Source organism: Taudactylus pleione, unplaced genomic scaffold (genome assembly GCF_031769625.1).
Source record: "Taudactylus pleione unplaced genomic scaffold, aTauple2 ptg000471l, whole genome shotgun sequence".
NCBI lineage: Eukaryota > Metazoa > Chordata > Amphibia > Anura > Myobatrachidae > Taudactylus > Taudactylus pleione.
The window spans coordinates 5,139,533-5,162,081 of NW_028284873.1; the positions used below are offsets into that span (position 1 = coordinate 5,139,533).

The 22,549-nt window shown below is 42.6% G+C and overlaps 1 protein-coding gene across 1 annotated transcript in view; it reads right to left on the reverse strand.

Annotated features, from left to right (window-relative positions):
- ADAMTS10 (ADAM metallopeptidase with thrombospondin type 1 motif 10) overlaps positions 1-22,549 on the reverse strand; it is a 175,987-nt gene that overhangs the window by 108,682 nt on the left and 44,756 nt on the right. Inside the window, exons 2-7 of the mRNA XM_088448917.1 lie at positions 13,015-13,096; positions 8,497-8,798; positions 4,563-4,918; positions 3,855-4,008; positions 2,983-3,200; positions 2,773-2,856 (exon numbers count right to left, since the gene is read on the reverse strand). Coding sequence (XP_088305043.1) covers positions 2,773-2,856; positions 2,983-3,200; positions 3,855-4,008; positions 4,563-4,918; positions 8,497-8,596 — 912 coding nt within the window. The 5' untranslated portion in view covers positions 8,597-8,798; positions 13,015-13,096. The remainder of the gene's footprint in view (positions 1-2,772; positions 2,857-2,982; positions 3,201-3,854; positions 4,009-4,562; positions 4,919-8,496; positions 8,799-13,014; positions 13,097-22,549) is intronic.

Below are 22,549 nucleotides of genomic sequence, written 5' to 3' on the forward strand. Positions count from 1 at the left end.
TCGGGAGGGTAGGCAAGTATGATCTACAACCGATATTGCGTAAGCTGATTCAGCAGCTTACGCAATTGTGATTATGGAAGGAGATCGTGCAGTTTTTTTGCCATCGCGCATGCGTATGAGCCGCACTGCGCATGCACAGCGATTGCATTACAATTACGGATGCACAGAGGAATCCATCGCAAAGAGTGACAGGCTGTCAGCTTTGGGGGTGGTGACGGGGGGTGGTCGTAATAACTTAGGTGTGTTTATCCATTTGTGCATAAATTAGCCACTGCTATTGCATATGCAGCATGAGAGCTCTCTGTGTGTGAGGAGACTTGCTGTGTTTGCAACTGGTCAGACTTGGTATAAATGCTGCGGTGGCATCAGTGTTCATCTAAGAATCAGGCTCTCAGTCCTCATGCTTCCCTAAGCATATCTATGCTCCTGCATAGGTTTCTAAATTAGTGCCTCACTCATTTTCAATTAACCATTTAAGGATGGATATACTTCAAACCTGGACTATTAGAGGGAAGTGAGGACTGAGGACCTCATTCAGAGGCGGTCGCAAGAAGCGATCGTTCTCTTTGAATGAGGGCGGGCGCTTCTTTTTTTTTGGTGATCACCATCGCGACCATCGGGGCTTGCGACCAGACCCTAAGGTTGGGTCTGGGCACTCACAAGCACCCGGGAACTTTCTGCTCTGATGGAGCAGGAAGTTCCCCACTGACATCACTGATGATGTCAGTGCGGCCGCCCACAAAACGGTAGGCATTCCTTAAGGAACGCCTCCATTTTGGAAACCACCCCCCCGGCCCACCTACAAAAAGGGGCGAGCTGTCGATCAACATCGACAGCCGCCCCTTTTGCAGCAAGCTCCGGAGCGAGAGAGTTTCTCTCTCGCTCCGGGGCTTGCGCACGCGCAATACATATGCATGCCACTTTGAGATGCATTTTATTTGGGTTCCACAAATATTTGAATGATGTTCTTCATTAAGCGCAAAATCTGTGCCTGGATGAAACAAGTGCAGTTTTTCAAGTTAATGATGCTGATTGCTGCTGACTTTCTCTAAGTACTGTCTATGCGCAGGACTACCCATCGACCCAGTTGCGAGCACATCGGTGCTTGCGACCGGGTCTGAATGACCCCCAGAGTTTACCAGCCAATCAGCACCTAACTGTCATTTTTCAAACACAGCCTGTGACATGGCAGTTAGGAGCTGATTGGCTGGCACCTTATCACCGTCACTTTATCTCCTAACACAGCTTAGTAAATAGACCCCTGTATATTCATAGGCTAGAACAGTGTTTCCCAAACTCTGGGGGTTATTCAGACCCGATCGCAAGCACCGATGTGCTCGCAACCGGGTCGATGGGTAGTCCTGTGCATAGACAGTACTTAGAGAAAGTCAGCAGCAATCAGCATCATTAACTTGAAAAACTGCACTTGTTTCATCCAGGCACAGATTTTGCGCTTAATGAAGAACATCATTCAAATATTTGTGGAACCCAAAATAAAATGCATCTCAAAGTGGCATGCATATGTATTGGGAAAATGCCCCAAGAACAAGCAGGAACTGAAGACATTTGCAGTAGAGTCCTGGCAGAGCATCACCAGGGATGAAACCCAGCGTCTGGTGATGTCTATGCGTTCCAGACTTCAGGCTGTAATTGCCTGCAAAGGATTTGCAACAAAGTATTAAAAAGTGAAAGTTAGATTTAGGATTGTTTAGTTTGTCCCATTACTTTTGACCCCTTAAAAAGTGGGAGGCACATATAGAAACCGTTGTAATTCCTAAACCGTTAAAGCACATCTTATTTGTTTCATTTCAAAGCCATTGTGATGGTGTATAGAGGCCAAAATATGAAAATTCTGTCAATGTCCCAATAGTTATGCACCTGACTATAGCTGTTATGTTTCTAGCATAAGATAAGCAATAAGGTGTCTGATTGGTTGCCGTGGTGCAATTCAATACATTAATAAATAATATTTTTCAATATTATTAATAAAATGTTATTAGTATTCCCCTCCATTGCAGCAATAACTGTAATATGAAAAAATTTAGTTATAATGCACACTTATGAAACAAATATAGTTTCCAAGCTGTCTTTGCGATACTGGCCTACAGTGATAATAGGTAATTCACAACTACAGTCACCATAGTTGTGCACATGTATAACCCAAATTGTCAGCTTGTGTAAACATACGGGAATTCATAGCTCACAATTGTTAAAAACACAAACACACATAACCAATATAACATAACATAATGATTTTTAAAAACATACATTTATTATTATTTTATTCATTTTAACAATATTGTTTTTTTTAAAGAATGGATGCATTAAAGTACTGCTTTATTCTAAGAATAAAGTATTTTTTGAATACTTTTTGTTCTGGTTACAACATCCTGAGATATAAATACTTGATAAGGAAACTTACAGACTTGTGTTTGCCATCAAAAGGTCTCTTTGTATTCTCACAAATAGACCCCAAGAAATGATAAGGTTTAAAGAGTTGGAACTTGAAAACACATCTTAAACACATCATGACTTTTAAATTATATTTAATACATAGGAATTAATATAGACCCAGTCCGATGTTACCAGCTCAATAAAGAATATATAATAGATCAAGCATTGGTGTAAGACCCATGTTTTTAAGAGTGTTAATATAATTTTGAAAATGTTTATTTTAAATGGAGTGGAAGCTTGTAAAATCTGGTCTATTTTCAGTCTAGTTGATTGTTTGTAAATACATACAGTATATATACATATTTCTTTTTAATTTACCTGGTCTTCAGTTAAGAGGATCAGCCTTGTCACCATGATGTTTACAATGTTTCCCAGGCTTGAGTCCTGGAAAAGTTTGGCAACCTGACCTCCAGGAAACAAGAAAAGATCAGTCTTAAAATCACTGCAAAAACAGACTGAACATGTGGTCATTTGCTATGCACATGAGGTACAGTATCAACTGTTCCATGAGTAGGGTGTAACACTTACAATGTTCATGATAGCCAGGATATACTGCTCAATGTCCCTTCTCCCATGATAGCCAATCATCAATTTGTCAGCAACAACCAAAGTCTCCACATATCTCTCTGTGCTCACTGATCGCTTAAATGGCAAAGGCCCGCGCTGTGTATGATTCCATGCTGGTCTTAGAGGTGGAGGCCTTGGGTTTCGAAGCCACCAATGGCGATCCTTCCAGGGTTTTTCATCTGGAGGAGAGCAGAAATTAATTTTCTACATGGCAAGTAAATGGAATAACAACTCTGATGCAGTAGTTTATCAGTTTGTATTCTGATAAATTATTGAACATCTATGCTTGGGTGGAGTTATGTAGTGTTGAATGCACAGTTGGTGGGTAGCAGAGATGGTGTAATGGTTAGCATTACTGCCTCACAGCACTGAGGTCGTGGGTTCAATTCCCACCACGGCCCTAACTGTGTAGAGTTTGTATATTCCTCCCACACTCCAAAAAATATACTGGTAGGCTAATTGGCTCCCTAGAAAATTGACCCTCATGTGTATATATGTGTGTGAGCATGTGGAATGGAACATAGATTGTAAGCTCCACTCGGGCAGGGACTGATGTGAATGGACAAATATTCTCTGTAAAGCGCTGCAGAATATGCGTGCGCTATTAAATAACTGGTAATAATAATAATAATAATGTTAGTGTAACACTATGATCCTCCATTCCGGGGCAAAATATGAGCAATTTCCACCAATATACCGGTTGGCATCCATAATCAGTTGTGTAATTTAAGACATGAAAGTAATTAATGTAAACAATGTAACTTGGCATAATTTGCATGTATGAAATTATCTTAAAATAAGAAATGTTATATGTTCTATCTAAAAACTGTTACCTATTACACCACAGGCAGCATCAAGGTGCTGTCGCTGCAGGGAAGAGCGCTTATACACCACGTGAGGGGTTCCACCACTAGTCTTGTTATAGTTTCCACCTAGAGGTAGCGGTTCAATTAGATATTCATCCTCCCCCGACACTATCACTCCGAGCTAGAGAAATAAATAGACCACAGAGATGATAACAGCTTGGATACAGAACATAGCTTATGCTTATCAATTTACTTGACAATGTTACTATAATAATCTCTTCCTATAATAATCTCTTTAATAATACCTAAGAATGTGGCAGACAGTGACTCTCATTGGATATTTTGTGCCACAAAACAAAATAACAATGTCTCAACCTACTGTACAAAGATATAAGTCACGTCACAGCTTACTGGAGCTAAAGCTAATAAAAAAGAAAGCTACTTAATACACATATTCAACAATAAATGTAAGTGATGCGTGATAGAAGATACATTTGAGTGACACTTTACTCAGTGCACTAATTTCTTACAGGCATCAAACCAGATAGTGTTAGCTGAATCTTAACCTATTAAATACATAACTTTGATGTTGCTACTTTAAACATTTGGCACTAACCTTTTACCTTTGTTATATGAAATACAACATTACTCTGCAAAAGCCCTCTCTGCACAATAGATAAATTATGAGTGGGACCACACTTGTCCAGTTCTCCTGTTCATTTACTTTATCCTCACCAGTCCATTGCAGTTGCTAATGGCCACCTTGGAGCTCAACTGCTGGTCTTGTATGTGGCCAATGTAATGACAGTCCTCATACAGCTCATGCTTCCAATCCAATCCCCCACTCTTCCAGTACTCGACAGTGAAGTGTTGTCCCAGTAGATCTGTTTGCAAGGTAAGGTTGAGCAGGAAACTAGACCTCTGAGCTTGTAACCGGTAGAAGACCTGATGCTCGGACTCATCAAGGATGCTCCGCCGAGACCTGCGGAAACTTGGAGGTGCTCGACGAAGGTCGTAGGTCAGGAAGTTCCCACTCTGGTCAACCTGGGCAGGGAAGGCGATCTCATAGTGGCTCAGACGGGAGAGGAAATCTGCTGGGTCAGAGGAGAGGACTTCACTGGCTGCTGTCATCCCAACGATGCAGTGACTTGGGCTGAATTACAAGGCACCACGTCAAGCACAATAACAAGTACAACTTATAGAATGATTATAGGACCAAACTGTACTAATGGTAAGAACATTTTTAGTTGTTTTTGTTTTAGTATCAAAGTATACTGTTGCAGTAGCATGTATATATGGCTAGTCTTTTGTTGAATAAATACTGCATGTACTAAATGCAGATTAAGATATATTTACCTTGTGGTAGTTGTGTTTCTCTGAAAATAATTGCAATTTAGAAATTAGCAAAAGACAAAATGATGAACATTATTGAAAGTGTACGATGCTGTCACATCAATTGCTCAAAATAATCAGAATGGGTACCTGCCAGTGCTAATAATTTTATTACTGGCAATGAATGACTTAAAGTTCACTTGTCATTCATAAAACCACATAGGACAGTGCATATAAAAATGTTTGTTAGTGGTAAAGCGCAGGAATTTGCTGTTAATCCTAGCGATTACACAAGGTGTGCACATGAGTTGTGAATTTGGCTGATAATAGGCACGATTCAATTAGACGCGAAGTGAATAGCAGCGGGAATGAGCTCCCGGAGCTTTTCAATGCTGCGCGAAGTTAGGTCGGAGAAGGCTCGTTCTCGCTCCTTAAACAGGGTGTTTAGGTGCGAGAATGGACTAAACTTTCCGGCGCGATGCTGTTTTCCCGGCGCTGAGGGCAGAAAACAACATCGCACCTGGGTTTTTGTAGGATTTCTGCTGGCATCACTGTAGGGATGCAAGGAGAAATCCTTAGTCGGGCTTAGCAGCGCAAATTAATTGAATAGCTCTGGGAGCTGATTCCCTGCACTATTCACTTCACGTTGAATAGAATCATGCCCAAAGTACATACAGGACCTGATTCTGAGTCAGATGCAAATGGGAAGGCGACGATCTCGTGGATATCTGCAAGTTGCACATGTGCATGTAAACAGTGATTGACAATTGTGCATATACAGAGTGCAGTTGCAGGCAGATTGATCAGTCCAGTTGATGGACCACACTGTCTATGGAATGGATATTTATGGTAGTATCGGGTTTCGACTATGCAGTCTCATTAAACTGATACATCTCATCAGAGTGGCATAGGCGTGTAAGCCAACTTCTGTTCTCGTACGTAGCGTGCGGACAGAGATGTGTTGCCGCTTTCGTATGGATCTTTGCACCTAGCATGGAGTGAATGCAGGTCCTGACACATCTGGTGATGGCTACAGATGGAAAAACAGTGGGCAGGAGGCCTTCCACATGCAGACACATGGATGCTCGGTATACACGGGCACATACGTACATTAGCTATAGTTACTGTAGTAACCAGTCTGTCACGTTGTACAGAAAAACGGACGCAAATATTTCCTACTTAGAATCAGGCCCACAAATTGTATTTTTTTACTTTGACAGTAACCAAGCATGACTGTACACCAGTAATTACTAGCTAATATTTAAGTGTTACCGCTGTCCAATTTCTCAAGCTATTAGAAGCATTTACCTCAAGTATTTGATAGCTTACAAAATACAGTGAATCCTGGTACCGCACACCTGACTCATTTGCATCAGATGAGATCTATGGGCCAAAATTACTGACATTCTGTAGAGACAGATTTTTTAACTTTGAAAAACATGTTTCTCTTATAAAGCTAGAATACTCCAAGAGATGCTTTGATCACAAGCTCTCTTTTGGCAATGCTATAAAAGATTTGTTCCATGTTTCTATGATAATTTGGAACTGATCCTACTGCTATCAACTAATATTAGCTGACATTCCTTTAAAAATTCCATGTGTCTCCATTTTACTAGGTTTTCTTTCGCCTAAAAATCCTTCATGATATAGTAACACAGGCACTTGCTATGTACACAGTGTAGGGTCACATTGTACCTATGGTAATAATTGTGTTAGTACATACCGATACTTTTCCAAATGCCTCATGGGTAATTGAATGCATAGGAATTATATTATTGTTGTAACATGGGTTTTAGGATATGGTATTTGTTCCTTATTCAATTTACATTTACTGCTAGTAAATAGGTAAAGGATCCTTATCATTAGCTCTCTTTGGGCTCTATTTACTACAATCCGCATATTGAATGCGGATTGTAGTGTGATATTACCGAGTGAATTCTCATTGCAAATTCAGGCAATATCACAGGGATTTACTATAATTCCCTTGCAGGGACAGAGCTTGTGCTAAAGCTCTGTCCCTGCGGATCCCATCCGCACTCTAGTCGTGGTATTTTCTGAAAAAATACCGTGACTAAGAGCCTGCGCATGCGCCGACCCACCGTCGCTGCTACCCCCACCGATGCTAAGCCCCGCCCCCCGCAATCGCGGACTCCCACGACCCCCCCTCCCTTCATTACACTTACCTGCATCCTCCTGGCCTCCGGGGATCTTCTCCGGGCTTCCCGATCAGGTGATCTCCCATACTGCACTGGGACCCGATCACCTGATGACCGGGCCGCAGTGCACTATGGGAGACCAGCTGACTGGAGAGGAGCCATCACCGGAGGCCCGATCACCGGTCCCTGGATTCAGGTAAGTAAAAAAAAAATGTTTCAATTTTTTTTTCTTTTTTTTACAGCAATCAGCTTGCGGTCTGTTTAGATCACATAGCTGATTACTGGTACCGGCTCCCGCCTCTGCTCTCCCCGTTAGAGCAGAGTGGGAGCCCGGTAACCGGGGGAGACCCTGGATAACGCCACCTCCAGGTGGCGTTATTATCACAGGGCTTCCCCCGGTATTTTTTTACAATTTATTTTTAGTAACTCTGGTCGGATCACATTTCCCATTACAATTATGGGAAATGCGATCTGCTTTACTAAAAATAAGTGTTACTAGGGGTTGGAGTAGAATTTTACTAATTCTACTCCAATTGCCCTGTAATAACTATAGGTGATACTAAAATAATGTGAAAAGGGTGTGAAAACACCCTTTTTCACTTTATTTTAGTAAAAATAATGTTAATAAATAGAGCCCTTTGTCACCTGAAGCCAGATGCTGGGGCAGCACACAAAGGTTGCTATTGCAATTTATACATAAAGAGGACTTGATCAGTTCAATCTGATTCAGTAGAACAGTCCTGATAGCTGAAGGCAGATGGGATACCCCTCTTTTGTAAATGAAGTAGACTGACAGGAAATAAAGCATCATGGTCCAAAGGTCATAACACTTTTAATATGATGATATGTACAACTACAACATGTCACGCATTTACACTAGCCCACCAATTTCATCACTTTCAAATAAATGTGTCCAATATTGTAACACGTGGGACCCAGAATGAATCTTCCTACGATATAAATCTGTGTGGTTGAAACTTGATTGGACACAATGGAAAACCTTGTTGGCATGTTTGTAGGGTTATTGTATGTCAGGAAAAAGAAAGTAAAGGTCCATTCAGCCTGTGAATGACAAGATCAATTTGGCTTTCCACAGGTGTAGCCTTCTTTAGCCCTTTTATATACAGAAATACTCTTTACATTTTGAGATCCTCAAGTTGAAAAAGTTATTGATTTCTCACCTTCTGAACTCTGTTTAGAATTTCTTAGTCTTTTGAAACCTGAAGTCCTTGCTGCAGTCATGGTGAATGCCAAAGTCAACAGTCCCCAAATAATAGCCATGGCAAATGGTCTTCTTCGGCTCGGCTCTAATTCCCAGCTTCACCATGACGCTGTCCCTCTGGCCTTCTTCCAGGCACTACTAACCTAGAGTGTATGAAGGCATCTCCTCCAACCTTTGCAATTATTTCTATATATCCTTTGTTTTCTTTTATTTCTTGTTCTATGATGATTTTTTTTCCTCCTTAATGACGTAGTTATTGACCTGGAAAAGAGATGCTTTTTATACCATATAAATCAGCAATTTTTATTAACAAATCAAATGGACATTTTTTTTTTGCAAAGACATTGTCCAGAATCCATAGGGTTTGTTTTTTGTTTAGATTCTTTGTAGAATAGGGGTTATTTCCAGTGGAGCTTGCAATCTATTTTCCCTATCACATGTACACTACACACATATATACACTAGGGTTAATTTTTTTATGAGCACTCAGTTATCCTACCAGTATGTTTTTGAAGTGTGGGAGGAAACCAGAGCACCTAGAGGAAATATGGAAAAACAATATAAACTCCATACATATGTTCCATGACCAGGAATCAAGCTAATGACCTCAGGTCTGTGAAACAGTAATGCTAATGACTACACCATCCCTGCTGCCATAATATTCATGACTGTTTGTGTGCCAGGACATTTGTACTATGGTAGTTTTATAACACGCAGACTTCAGTGGTCTGTATGGCTCTAATAATAAATTGTAACAAATACTTATTTACATGTTTAATAATGTAAAAAAAAAATAAAACTTGAAAACATTTGTTCCGTGAATTGCTTTATAAATTAAAAATGACTTGAAAGAACTCATTATACTGCATCTGGGTGGGTAAGGGATGCCGGCTCTCAGGATCCCGACAGGGTTAGGATACCAACACCTGTCGGTAAGTAGCCTAATCCTAACCTAACCCTCTCTCTCCGCACTGTAAACCTAACCGCCCCCCTAGTGCCTAAACCTAAACCTCCCTCCCTAGTACCTAACCCTTCCCCTAGTTCCTACCCCTAACCCTTCCTCTAGTGCCTAACCCTAACCTTCACCCTAACCCCACTACTTACCGTTGGGATGCCGGCACCAGGATTCTGACAGGTGTCGAGATTCTGGCACCGGCATTCTCAGCACTAGCATCCAGGCAGCTTGGATTTCAAATACCTCCACTGCATCTTATCTCCTTCTCTAAAAAAAAGTTACATGTCTATCATTATAATGTAATTATAAGCCTTTGCTACATTAACTGACCCAGCTTACGATAGCCTGTTACTCCATTTACATTCAGCCTGCAGAAGTTTAGTACATCTTCGTCCTGCTCCTCCTACTCTCCATGGCTCTTATCTGTCTCAGTGCAGACTGGGAAAGAGACTTTGGCAAATAATTGTTCCAGATGTCAAAATGATTATTATATCTGGATGGAGGCAGCTCAGCCAAATACTAGAGAGATAGTCAAGATACATTTAAAATTCGGTTTGTGTGGATATAAGTAATTCTGCACATCATAAAGTAGATTATACCAATTAGATAGGTCTGTGGTGTCAGAGGAGTAACTAAGGAGCAGCTCTTAACTGGGGGAGTTTAATAAAACTTTATTTAGTTTTTCATAGATGTACATAGATCTTTTACATGTTAGTGAATAGGAGAACAACCCAAAAAAACTTGTATTAATGTTAGTAATTACCACCTGCTGTACTGGAACTGCTTTAGTAATATGTATGTTCTGCAAGACTGGTAACCCATTCATGGTGCATTAAATGACAGTAACACTGCATGTGAGATTGTGCTCAACATGCTGTGCATGGAGAGTGCAGCATCCAAAAAAATAGCACTACATTGCGAAAGCTCTCACCCTCAAGCACAAAAATTACTGGGACTGCGGTCAGTGGAACCAATGGCTTCCAACCCTATAAACATTTACAAGCTTTAGTAAAAGTGTATATTTTTATTCCAGTGGGTAATTAGACCTAATGGAAAAACTTTATATGATAATTCTACTTATTAATTGAAATTGGAAAGGTAGGGTGATGAAGTAAAAAGGATTAGGAAACGGATGTAGAGATTTAGGAAAAATAAGCATAATTAGAAATTTTAAAGGAATTGGGCACATTAAAGAGGGTTTAAGAAAAGTACATCAAAGTTTTATACTGGAAAGAAAAGTTGTGGCTAATGAACGGTGCATAAAGTGATTGGTTTTCTCTTCAGGGCAAAGATTCTGTATCAATCATGTTTCATATCACACATTACATACCACTACCATACCTCTCCTATCCTGGGGCCTATCAAACAGTCTTAGGGCAACTCTGGAAAGCTTCTTATTTACAGTGTTACACATTCAAGTGTACTTTAGATGTATATGCAGTGTTTTCAATAATGACTACTATTATAAATGGAGAGGGTTTTTAGGCTTACTGTGATGGTTGTCAAATTCCATATTATTGTATGTACAGAGTGGAGCCATACATTTTATTTGCAACTCAGGATTCAATATAGTCTTAATCCACCACTATTCTTTAAGGCTCCTTTATTATTAGGCAGTAGTTATTATCATTCATTTGGTAGTACATTTAATGACAGTCACTACAAATTGCCCATGTCAGTAAGAAAACAGAGATCAGTAAACAGTGAGAGTACTACATATTAGCAGCAACCATTTGAGTCCAAGGGGCCAATTTATCAATAAATATTTGTTGGCTTACTAAACATGTGTTTTCGGGGGGTAACCACAAACATGTAGTATCCCCTGTATCTCCGATACCTGCTGCAATCCCGACATTCCTGCCGGCAGCCACACCCCTATAGGTTTCTATAGGGGATGCGATTCTGTCATATTTACCAACTTCAGGAATACAATTCTTTCCAGGGATTGGCCCCTGCAGCTAACACCATCTGAAGATGGCAGTAGCCCATTGTAGCCTATGGGCTACACATTGCATAACTAGCCGGAGAGAAGTTCCCTAGGAGCTCTCCCCCGACAATGGCCGCGCATGTGTGGTCAGTAGACGAGGCATGTGCAGGAGTCCTGGCACAGAAGTGAAGAGACCGCTGACATGGTCACTTCACAGGGACGGGCTTCTTATGGAGCCTCTGTTCCTGTGTGTGCATCTTGTTACATCTCAGCGGTATGATAGCATCCTGCAATTCGATCATGGGCGCTAATATCATGCCCAGATTGCATCGCAAATGTGATCATTAATAAATAGACTCCCAAATAAGGCTATGAGCACAATTTTCAGTTCCTGAACCTTTTTATTCTAGATATGACTACTTTCCTGTTTCATTTTGAAATTACATGTATAATGTATTAGTATCAATTTTGGCAGTCACCAATTTTATAAGTTTGAAGTTTTATAAACTTTACAGCAAATAAACTTTTTTTTTTAAAGAAAAATTTTAGTTCAGAGAAAAGTAGACATTATAATAGTGACCCAAAAAGCAAAAGAATTAGAGAACTAGCAATACAGATATGTAACATAAACAGATTAACATCCAGCAATATAAAACATGTGTAATAACAGATTACATTATGTATGAATGCTGAAGGAATATTAAAATGGGTGGTCCATGGCTTCCATGGTATAGGTAGGTTATAGCTTAGCTATGATCTGCTTAATAACTGGGTTGGAATTGCATCCATTCTAATTGCTGTGCCAATTATTGGGATATTAAACCAATGGGAAAACATGCTCAAAAGCAACATCCATCTATCTGCATAATTATCTATTTATGAAGCTTTCTGGGTGAATCCCATTATGGAATCTATAGTTTAAATTATTTATGTCAGTCCTCTGAAATCAGTCTCATTGATGGGCGCCTACTCTACTCCAGCACGGGATCTTATCAGACCCAGTGTCCTAGTAAGAAAATTATAATATATGCTGATTATAATTAACAAGGGACCAAAAGTAACTATTCTGACAGGTTTAATCTCCTAGTAGCTGAAATACATAATACTGCCTTAAGGCTAGATATTTGGTCTAAAGGAAAAAATACCAGATCATTGTGTCTAATAAAGAGAACAAGCTCAGTTTTCATGGAGGTTTTACACATATCTATTGAATATTTGGTTATTTCAAGCAGCCTATTCACTACCACTCATAATGTGGCTAATTGTGAGGTGGTCCTTACAAAGTATACTAGAAATGAATGCTAGCAATATAAATACTAATGTTGGAAGTGGAATCTCATTTTACCATTTACAATTTTTTTTTATTTAGTTTTGCATAAAATCCAAAACCAGCAGCAAAGCATGCTGATGGTACAGTATGGAAACCAAAATACGTGGTTGTTCGTTCATCTCTAATATAGATACATGAGGAGATTCAGACTTGATCCCAAGATATCCTAAAGAAGACAATGACTGATAATCCTTGTCTTTGTTAATTATTGATTTGAAGCAAACATTTATTTGTATGTTGGGTATTAAAGCAATACAGTACTCACTGACTTGGGCACCTTCAACTCTGCACTTGCTCCTCTGATTTAATACCTGACAAACAATAGGTTTCTATACGAAGCATCTGCCCTGTGAAAAAAGAAGTGCATTCATTTGTGATGTCCTGAAGGAATATTTTTTAATATTCATAACATTCAGAGAGACTATGGTGTCGCGGTTGCATTGCAGTTTTTATATATTATTTGGTGTTAAAGCATAATTGGTATCACTTTAGTCATAAAATAAAGTTAGAGTATTTTAAGTAACTACTACTTACTGCTGTAGGGCCTGGTACAAATGTTGGTAATTTATAAGAATACTTTTGTTTCATTGTATTATATATAATATATTGGAAAACATACACAAGATATGAGGGGCAATGGCCCTCATTCAGAGCCGTACGCTCTGAGCAGAGTGCACGCTCTGAATGAGGGCCGTCCTCCATAACTATGGAGCGTCCTCCTGGACGCTCGTATAGCTGTGGGTCACCACCCACAGCCTATACGAGCGTGCAGTTTGATGGCCGCGATGGTCTTGACCATCGCGACCATCGAAACTGCGTGCCGGAGCCTGCGGTTGAGGTTTTCAACCGCAAGGCCCGGAGTGATTTTGGCTCTATCAGAGCCAAAATCACTCCCACTGACATCACTAGTGATGTCAGTGGGCCGGCTTCTGACGGTAGGCGTTCCCTTAGGAATGCCCCAGTCAGGGAGGCATGCCCCCGGCACGCCCACCAAAGGGGGCGTGCTGTCAATCAACATCGACAGCACGCCCCCTTTGATCAGACACAACGAGCGAAGGAAAGTCCTTCGCTCGTCGCGTCTGGCGCATGCGCACGACGGAGCTCCCTCCGTCGTGTGCATGCTCAGTGCAGAACATCGACCCACTTGCAAGCGGACAGCAGCTCGCGAGTGGGTCTGAATCAGGCCCTATGTTTCTTGGGCAAGCAGTACCTTGGTGATATAGAGGTTAGAAAAGTTGCAATATATGCACAGCTACTGTAATGGAACACAGAGCCGTAACTAGACTTTTTGGTGCTCTGGGCCAGAAAGAGCATTGGCACCCCCCTCCTATTATTCAAATAGGGACATAAGTTGCCTGTCCGAAAAAGGGGTTGTGGCCTCATGGGGAAGTGGATGACAGATCTAATTTGTCCTGTATGATGATGAGGGGGTACCGATCCTGTTGTACCACTGTTATCCAGGTGTCACTGCTAAATACAGTGTGAATCCAATGGCTGCAGTGATGAGACACAATAATTATGTAGAATAACTGACCAGCTCTAGATGTAGGAGAGGGCTGGTAAAGCTGCACCTGCAGCAGGATTTGTCCATTAGAACAGCCGTGCACAAGTCTGGAGCCGGCAGTGTAGATCACAGATTGAAGGTGTAGAAAGAGCGATACTTGTAGTATATATGCAGCAAATATCTATGGCAGGGAGTTTTCTATATACTGTATAACCTGCTCTGGCAGCTGAACTCACAGGCAAAGGTACTTGTGATGTGCTGGCAGGGCCGGTTCTCCTGTTACGCTTCTTACGCAGCTGCGTAAGGCGCCACATAGTGAAGGGCACCTCAGCTGCGTACCATGTGGGCCGCGGTGCAGACTGTGTCTCTGTGACACAGCTGCACCGTGTGTGTAGCACTGACCGGACGGAGTTCGGTCAGCGCTACAAAGCACAAACACACAGCCGCCGGCGCCGGCAGCTGTGTGTTTGCTTTAGCAGCTGATGAGAGTCAGACAGACTCTCATCGGCTGCTGCTCCCACTGCCAGAGCTGGACATCTTCCAGCTTCCGCAGTGGGTAATGGGAGTGACGTCATGACGTGACGTCACTCCCATAATGCAAAGCGGCGGACGGAGGAGCTGGTATCGGCGGCGGGACCAGGACCAGGAGCGGGTTTCAGGTAAGTGTTTTTTTTTTCATTTTCATTACGTCTCTACTGCAGGGGCACTACAAGGGGGGATTACTAGGGGGGAATACTACTTATGACACTACAGGGGGTAATACTACTGGGGGCGCTACAAGGGGGATTACTAGGGGGGGAACACTACTTATGACACTACGGGGGTAATACTACTGGGGGGCGCTACAAGGGGGGATTACTAGGGGGGAATACTACTTATGACACTACAGGGGGTAATACTACTGGTGGGCGCTACAAGGGGGGATTACTAGGGGGGGAATACTACTTATGACACTACAGGGGGTAATACTACTGGGGCGCTACAAGGGGGATTACTAGGGGGGGAACACTACTTATGACACTACGGGGGTAATACTACTGGGGGGCGCTACAAGGGGGGATTACTAGGGGGGAATACTACTTATGACACTACAGGGGGTAATACTACTGGGGGGCGCTACAAGGGGGATTACTAGGGGGGGAATACTACTTATGACACTACAGGGGGTAATACTACTGGGGGGCGCTACAAGGGGGGATTACTAGGGGGGGAATACTACTGGGGACACTACAGGAGGTAATACTACTGGGGGGCACTACAAGGGGGAATTACTAGGGGGGAATACTACTGGGGACACTACAGGGGGTAATACTACTAGGGGCACTTCAAGGGGGGATAACTATGGGGGGAATACTACTGGGGATACTACAGGGGTAATACTACTGGGGACACTACAGGGGGTATTACTACTGGGGGCACTACAGGGGGTAATAGTACTGGGGCACTACAGGGGGTAATACTACTGGGGACACTACAGGGGGTAATACTACTGAGGCACTACAGGGGGGAATACTACTCGGGGCACTACAAGGGGGGATTACTACTGGGAGCACTACAAGGGGGGTAATACTACTGGGGACACTACAGGGGGTAATACTACTGGGGGCACTACTACTGGGGGCACTACAGGGGATAATACTACTGGGGACACTACAGGGGGTAATACTACTGGGGACACTACAGGGGGTAATACTACTGGGGGCACTACAGGGGGGGAATACTACTGGGGGCACTACAAGGGGGGGATTACTACTGGGGGCACTACAAGGGGGGATTACTACTAGGGGCACTACAAGGGGGGGGACCACTACTGGGGGCACTATATAAAGGGCACTGCATAGTGGGTACCACTACTGGGGGCACTGCATAGGGGGGTACTACTGGGGCACTATATAAGGGGAATACTACTGGGGGCACAAGGGGCACTGCACAGGGGGGACCACTACTGGGGGCACTGTAAAAGGGGCACTGCATAGGGGGTACCACTACTGGGGGCACTGCATAGTGGGACTACTACTGGGGGCACTATATAAGGGGAATACTACTGGGGGCACAAGGGGCACTGCACAGGGGGGACCACTACCGGTGGCACTGTAAAAGGGGCACTGCATAGGGGGGCACCAGAAAATATACTTGCTTACCAAAAAATTTGGGCTAGGGCCGGCCCTGTGTGCTGGTAACACCTGGGTTGGGAATCGGTGACCGTGTCCAGGGCTGCTAGCAGAAATTGGTGGGCAGATAGCACCATGTATAAGGTGTCTGACTGCCATGTGAAATGTTATAGGTTTGAGTCCAGGGTATGACAGTATCTTGAAATGTGTGTGCTAAATAAAAGAGGATGTAACTGAAGGTATTGGGGAAGGTGGCCAGATGGAGGGGGAATTGGCCAGGGAGGAGATAGTTGCAGCCGGTACATGCCGGGGATAAAAGAGAAGGAAGCTACAAGTGAGAATGATTATAAAAAGAAAGTTGACATGCCCGAGCAGTGCCCTGTGCTGTTGCTCCACCCTAGTTACGCCCCTAATGGACCAACATGGGCCAATATGCATGCAGTTACAATAGTGGACCAAAATACGTGCAGCACCCATAATGGGCTAGTATTCGTTAATAGGTCAATGTGCCAGCTGTAGCTTGCGGCTAATTGAATCTGGCCCATAGCACCTTCATTAACTGTAATGTCAATACTACAATGGGAGAATTAATATATTACATTTACATAGACAGAATTATAGAAGGTTAAAATCTGGAAGTGCCTGCAACGCAAAGGTTAAACCTAGGGAACCTCAGACATATTGGATACAGGGTTTAAGAGCTGGCTACACATATTAAATCAGCTTTTGATGGGCCTTGGAGGCAAAAAGAAGAGCATAGGGAGTAGAGGAGGAAAAAAGAAAGAAGAACATGAGAGAAGAGATTAGGAACAGATGTGAGGGTAGGGAGGAAAAGCAGAGCGTGGGAAAGAGTGATAGAAGGAAAAGAAAAAGAAAGCATTGATACACAGAGAGCAAAATCGTGAGTGGGAGAAATACACAAATGATTTGTGGCTGTGAAATATTATTTAGTGTATCTTTGTTCCAAGATAACTATTTATTTTTAATCATTTGGAGCTAAGCATAAAATGATTGTACTTGTCAATGCTTGTAATATGTGCATATCTACTTTATTAAAAAAAAAGATTAAAAGCAGTCATTTGTCATCAAGTTCATAAGCATTTGGGGAATCAGGAGGAAGGAAAAGAGCACAGCAACATTTTACTGAAATGCAAATGTAACCCCACTTTTACCCTCTCTAGATCACCAGGTTACCAACGCCCTTGTTATCCAATATACCCAGTCTTCTCATTCCTCTAAGTGGTGTACATCCTTTTATCAGTGCCTCCACCAAAGTATTAGTAGTCAGTCTGGGCCTACTTGGGAAAACCCAAATGTTAATAGGAATTAAGTAATTTGGGGTAGATAACCCAGTAAATAAATTTTAATAGTAGTCCTGTTCAAATCCTGTCCCTCTTAGGTTTGGCGTTCACCAATAACTCTCGGTGCTCTTCCAGCTAAGTAACACACTTCGATTATAATTCATTTATCTTTATATGAGTAAGTAATGCCTAGGCAATAACAAATGTTTGCTATATACCTTAACTTTGAAATACATAGTTATACATGTTTATATATTCATACATTTTAAATGAACAATACATTTATACAGCAACAGAAAAATCTATATAGAGATATATTGATCCGTAAATAGACTAAACTATGCAGGAATCTAGAATCTTACAGCGAATCCGACATCCCTGGAAATATTACAGTCATATACAGTTATCAATGTTCACTTGTGTGAATAGTCTCATACAGTAAAGTAGTTGGATCAGAGTAATAATGACGTTTCATAAAGGCAGCAGAGGAAGTAGCTATAGAGTAACCTTATGCGCTGACCTGTGGCTCTGACATCCTCTATACTCTATCTGCAACTGTAGTAATATACTTATTTATCCCAACAAAAGTGTATATCCTGTAATTGTCAGTATTTCTAGTTGGAGATGCTGCAAAGTTTAAAGTTGAATTGCTTTAATGCCTGGTATTAGCAGTTTTTTCAATGACAGAATACCTGAAGGCCTGTCACAGAATTACTGTACCTCACATAAAGTCGTTATATAGATGATACCTCAGTGAGGGGAGGATATATTTCAATATATGTAATCCTCTGGCACAATTAATACTCCTAATATGCTCCCCCAGCTCTCCTCTCAAACTGGAGATTTCTTGGAAGTGCTGAGTGTAATATTGTGTTCCGATCACTCACTGCCTGTTCTCCTATCTAACTGACAGCTATAGTGAAAATATATACAGTAGGTGAATGATATATCACCTATGTCTGCCATTGGTGCTATGTGAGTGCTCACCACCTCCTATAGTAGGGGGGCTTCTGCTATCCGGACTCTGCTCAGCTGACAGACCCTTGAATTTTGCTAAATGTAGCTGTCTCCTCCCGGGCGGCTGAATAGTCTGGCCCCTTAGGTGCTGCATTGTCTCCTGTTACAGCTGAGCCCCCTCAGCTGACTGACTCATCTCAGCTGCTGCTGACCTCAACTGCTGCCTGCTCACCTCCTAAACAGCAGGTGCGCCCCCTCTCCTGGAACGCTGCCTCTTAGCAGTGAAGATGTGCTGCAACTCCACCGTCAATGTCAGTGGGGCACCTCTTGTCACCGTCAGTTTCCACCTCAACTCCCCCACAGCTGTTGGCCACCGCAATCGCCTCTCTGGGCAGGGCAGGGCGAGTACCACTTCTCCCACCAGCTTCCCTGCTCCTTCTCTGACTCCACCCCCCTGCACCCGCAACAGGTCGGGACACAGGGGGGTGACACTGTAGGGAGAGATCTGCAGACTCTGTCAGCTGTGCTGACTCTCTCTGACAGGAACCAACTTACTCCCAGCGGTATCACTCCACCTCCTTCCTCCACAGTGGATGTACATCCCACACACTGGAGCACATCCTCACCACAGAAAAAAGTACCGCATCAACCCATATATAAATACATGAATCACATATACCTATTATACATGAATTAAATCATATATATGGTTTACATATTTGTTTTGTTTTTTACATATTTGTAGCAACACATACATGTTTACTAATATATGCAACATACTTTTATCAATTTTAACTAGTTAAATTCCCTCAAGTGTAAAGATATGAAATATACACCCATATATACTTTCCTATTAATTCAGTATATTTTGTCTAACCCGTAACCTGGGTTACACAAATGGAGAGAGAGAGAGAGAGAGAGAGAGAGAGAGAGAGAGAGAGAGAAGGAGGGAGAAACAAGCAGAGAGAATTCTGCATATGAAAATAGTGGCTGGCATGCCTATTTGAGTAGAGTTACTTATCTAATATCGCTAGGGAAACTGAGTGATACTCAGCTCCCATATACTAACTGGAAACAGTAAGAAGACTCATATCGTTCATATCGTGCATTTTCAGTGCCTCCAACCAACCAATGACCTGCAACGCGCGGGCACGAATGGACAATAAAGATATCGTCTATCGACCGTGCATGCAGGCCAACCTGATTGATACCGACGAGGTTACTATAGGGACCACGATCGCTGATTGAGGATTGCTAGCCGTCGTTGGTGGATTGGTGGTGTGGAAGATCAATATCGATCATCCAACACACCTGGGAGATTGTTCAACGATATCGTTATTGTTGACGATCGTCCCATGTGTATGCGCCATAAGGGGTATATTCAGGGTTGGACTGGCCCACAGGGGTACAGGGGAAACCCCCGGTGGGCCCCATTGTCTGAGGGCCCACCCCTCCTATAGGGATCAGGTTCAACACTGTGCATTTGAATTATATATTTTACACATATTACATTCACAGGACTATGGTATATTTTCTACAATGCATTGCTGTTATTAATCTGGTATATTATCATGCATGCACTAGCATTCTAGTATATATATATTTAAAGGGGCCCAGACCATGCACTCTCTAATGGTTACCCCTTCTGGATGCTGGCCACACTAGCATGTATGGCCCCTACAGGTTTATAGAAATGGAGGTGTTGCCCAAAGCAACCTAACAGATTTTACTTATCATTTAACTTGTGCCTTCTAGAAGATACTAGCTAGAATCTGATTGATTAGTATTGGCAACCCGTCCGCTTCTATAAAAACCTGCACTTTTGTAAATATACTCCTTATGACTTTTATGGCTGGAAATCCAGTTGCAGTTTCAAAAACATTTTTTAATTAATTGAATCAAACAAAATGAAAAAAACAATTGCTTTAATTAAATTTTTTTTCAGATATTGGTTCTCTGTTATCATGAGATGGCTATAGTAATCAGAGTATAGCAAATGTACTTGTACGTCCGCAGTCCTTGTTAAAAAGGCTTATCCATGCTTTGCATAGGGAAGCTACCACTTGAGTTATTCAGCAAAGGCTATCACTGGCAATAGCTGTTGTTGGGATAGGGGCTTATTAAACAGGGAAAAACAGCATTTCTCACTTTAGGCCTGAGAGTGAACAACAAAATGACACCTACAGCTTACTTTACTCCTATATTTTAACAGTACAAATATATTGGGAAATGCAACAGAGTGCAACTTTGAAAAAGTTGTGAGTTGGCGGCAAGAAACAGTTGAGTTTGCTTTTGCAGTATGTAATAGAGTGCGAGAAGGTGTCAATTCGCGTGAAACTCAACCCTTCTCATCTCGTCCAAAGTCGCATCCAGGATGTTTGCCCCTAGAAAACATAGAACTCACACAATGTATAAAGGTGAAAGTTTAAAACTCGCACAAAACTAGTTTAAAATACTCGCAAAATAATAGACCTGCTTCAGGCTAGGAAGTTTCGCCTGAGCAGCAGCGTGTATAGCAGAATCCTGCACAGATCAGTGAGATCCATGCAGACTTCTGTGTGTTTAAAGTGTAGGAGAGTGTAAAAAAAATACCCTCCCCCCCTCATAAGCACAACTAGCATCAGGCTGTGTGAGCCAGTCCTGGTTGTGAAAATACGGGGGTAAAAAGACAGAGGGGTCCCCCGTATTTCCATCAACCAGCAGTAGGCCCTTTGGGCCAGTCCTGGTCTTGGAAATGCAGTGGACAAAATGAGTAGGGGACCCTCATATCAACAACCAGCATTGGGCTGTAACTAGCAGGGGTTTAATGCTGCAGCTGGGGGACACGCTTCACGGGGTCTCCCGGCCAAAGCATTTATCATCCCACACTAGTCACCCAAGGCAAAGGCTCTAGCCTGGGTTATCCCCCAACACCCTGGCGGGGGAATGCGGGGCTAATTATGTAAAATAATAGATATAAACTAATATTGTCCTTTACAGGAGGTCTAGGTACTTGGAGAACCACAAATACCAGCATGTGGGGCATTAAGGGCCCGCTGGTACCTCTAGTCCTCCCGCAAAAGAAATATTAAAATAATTCTAAGAGATACACACTGTAGGTTATATTATTTTATTACACATACACTCACTCACACAACACCTTACCTTGTCCCTTGCGCTGGTCTGTCCCCTTGTCCAGTAAGTTCCCTGATAGCTGTAAAGAAGAAACATACTCACCCACTGTCACAAGTCACCAGCGTGTCTTGTTACAACCTCGTGCCTGGGTTGTCGCTCCTCTTCTGGGGTGTCTTATTCTCTGGCTGCACATTCAGACCGTTCCCTCTGTTGCTGGGCAATGTAGATGCCATACTGGGACAACACCTACAGTTGCTAGGAGACTCAGCCGCCAGTCCGCCGCACGTGATCCTGGGAATACTGGCTGACGTGTTACTTCTCATCTGTGGTCTATCCGCTATTGGTCTCTTACCTTTTATAGCCCTACTGGTTCAGTGCCATCTTGCCGCCTATAACATGTCTGTACATATTCATCCGGTTTTTGCCAGTCGTGTTCATGCCTGTCTGTGCCTGTTCCCATGCTCTTCCTCTGCATCATTGTTACTCTTACCCACAACTCTCACTATACCATCCAGAGTCTGGCAGTGCAACGAGCAGCTGTATTCTCTTGTCCAATCTGTGCCTGTGGCCTTGCCGCTCATGCAGCTACTCCTTCTAGTGATATCCGTGCTGCTTGGATTGCCTTGGCCCTCAAGGCTGCACCTTACTGCCGAAGTTGCATCCCGGCTCCCAAGTCCTCACCTTGACCCTCAAGGTCGCACCTCAACCATCAATTTCGCAACCCACAGCCTAAGTAACATCTCAGCCCTCAAGACTGCACCTTGCTGCTGAAGTCACAACCCAGCCCTCAATGCCACACCTCGACCCTCAAGG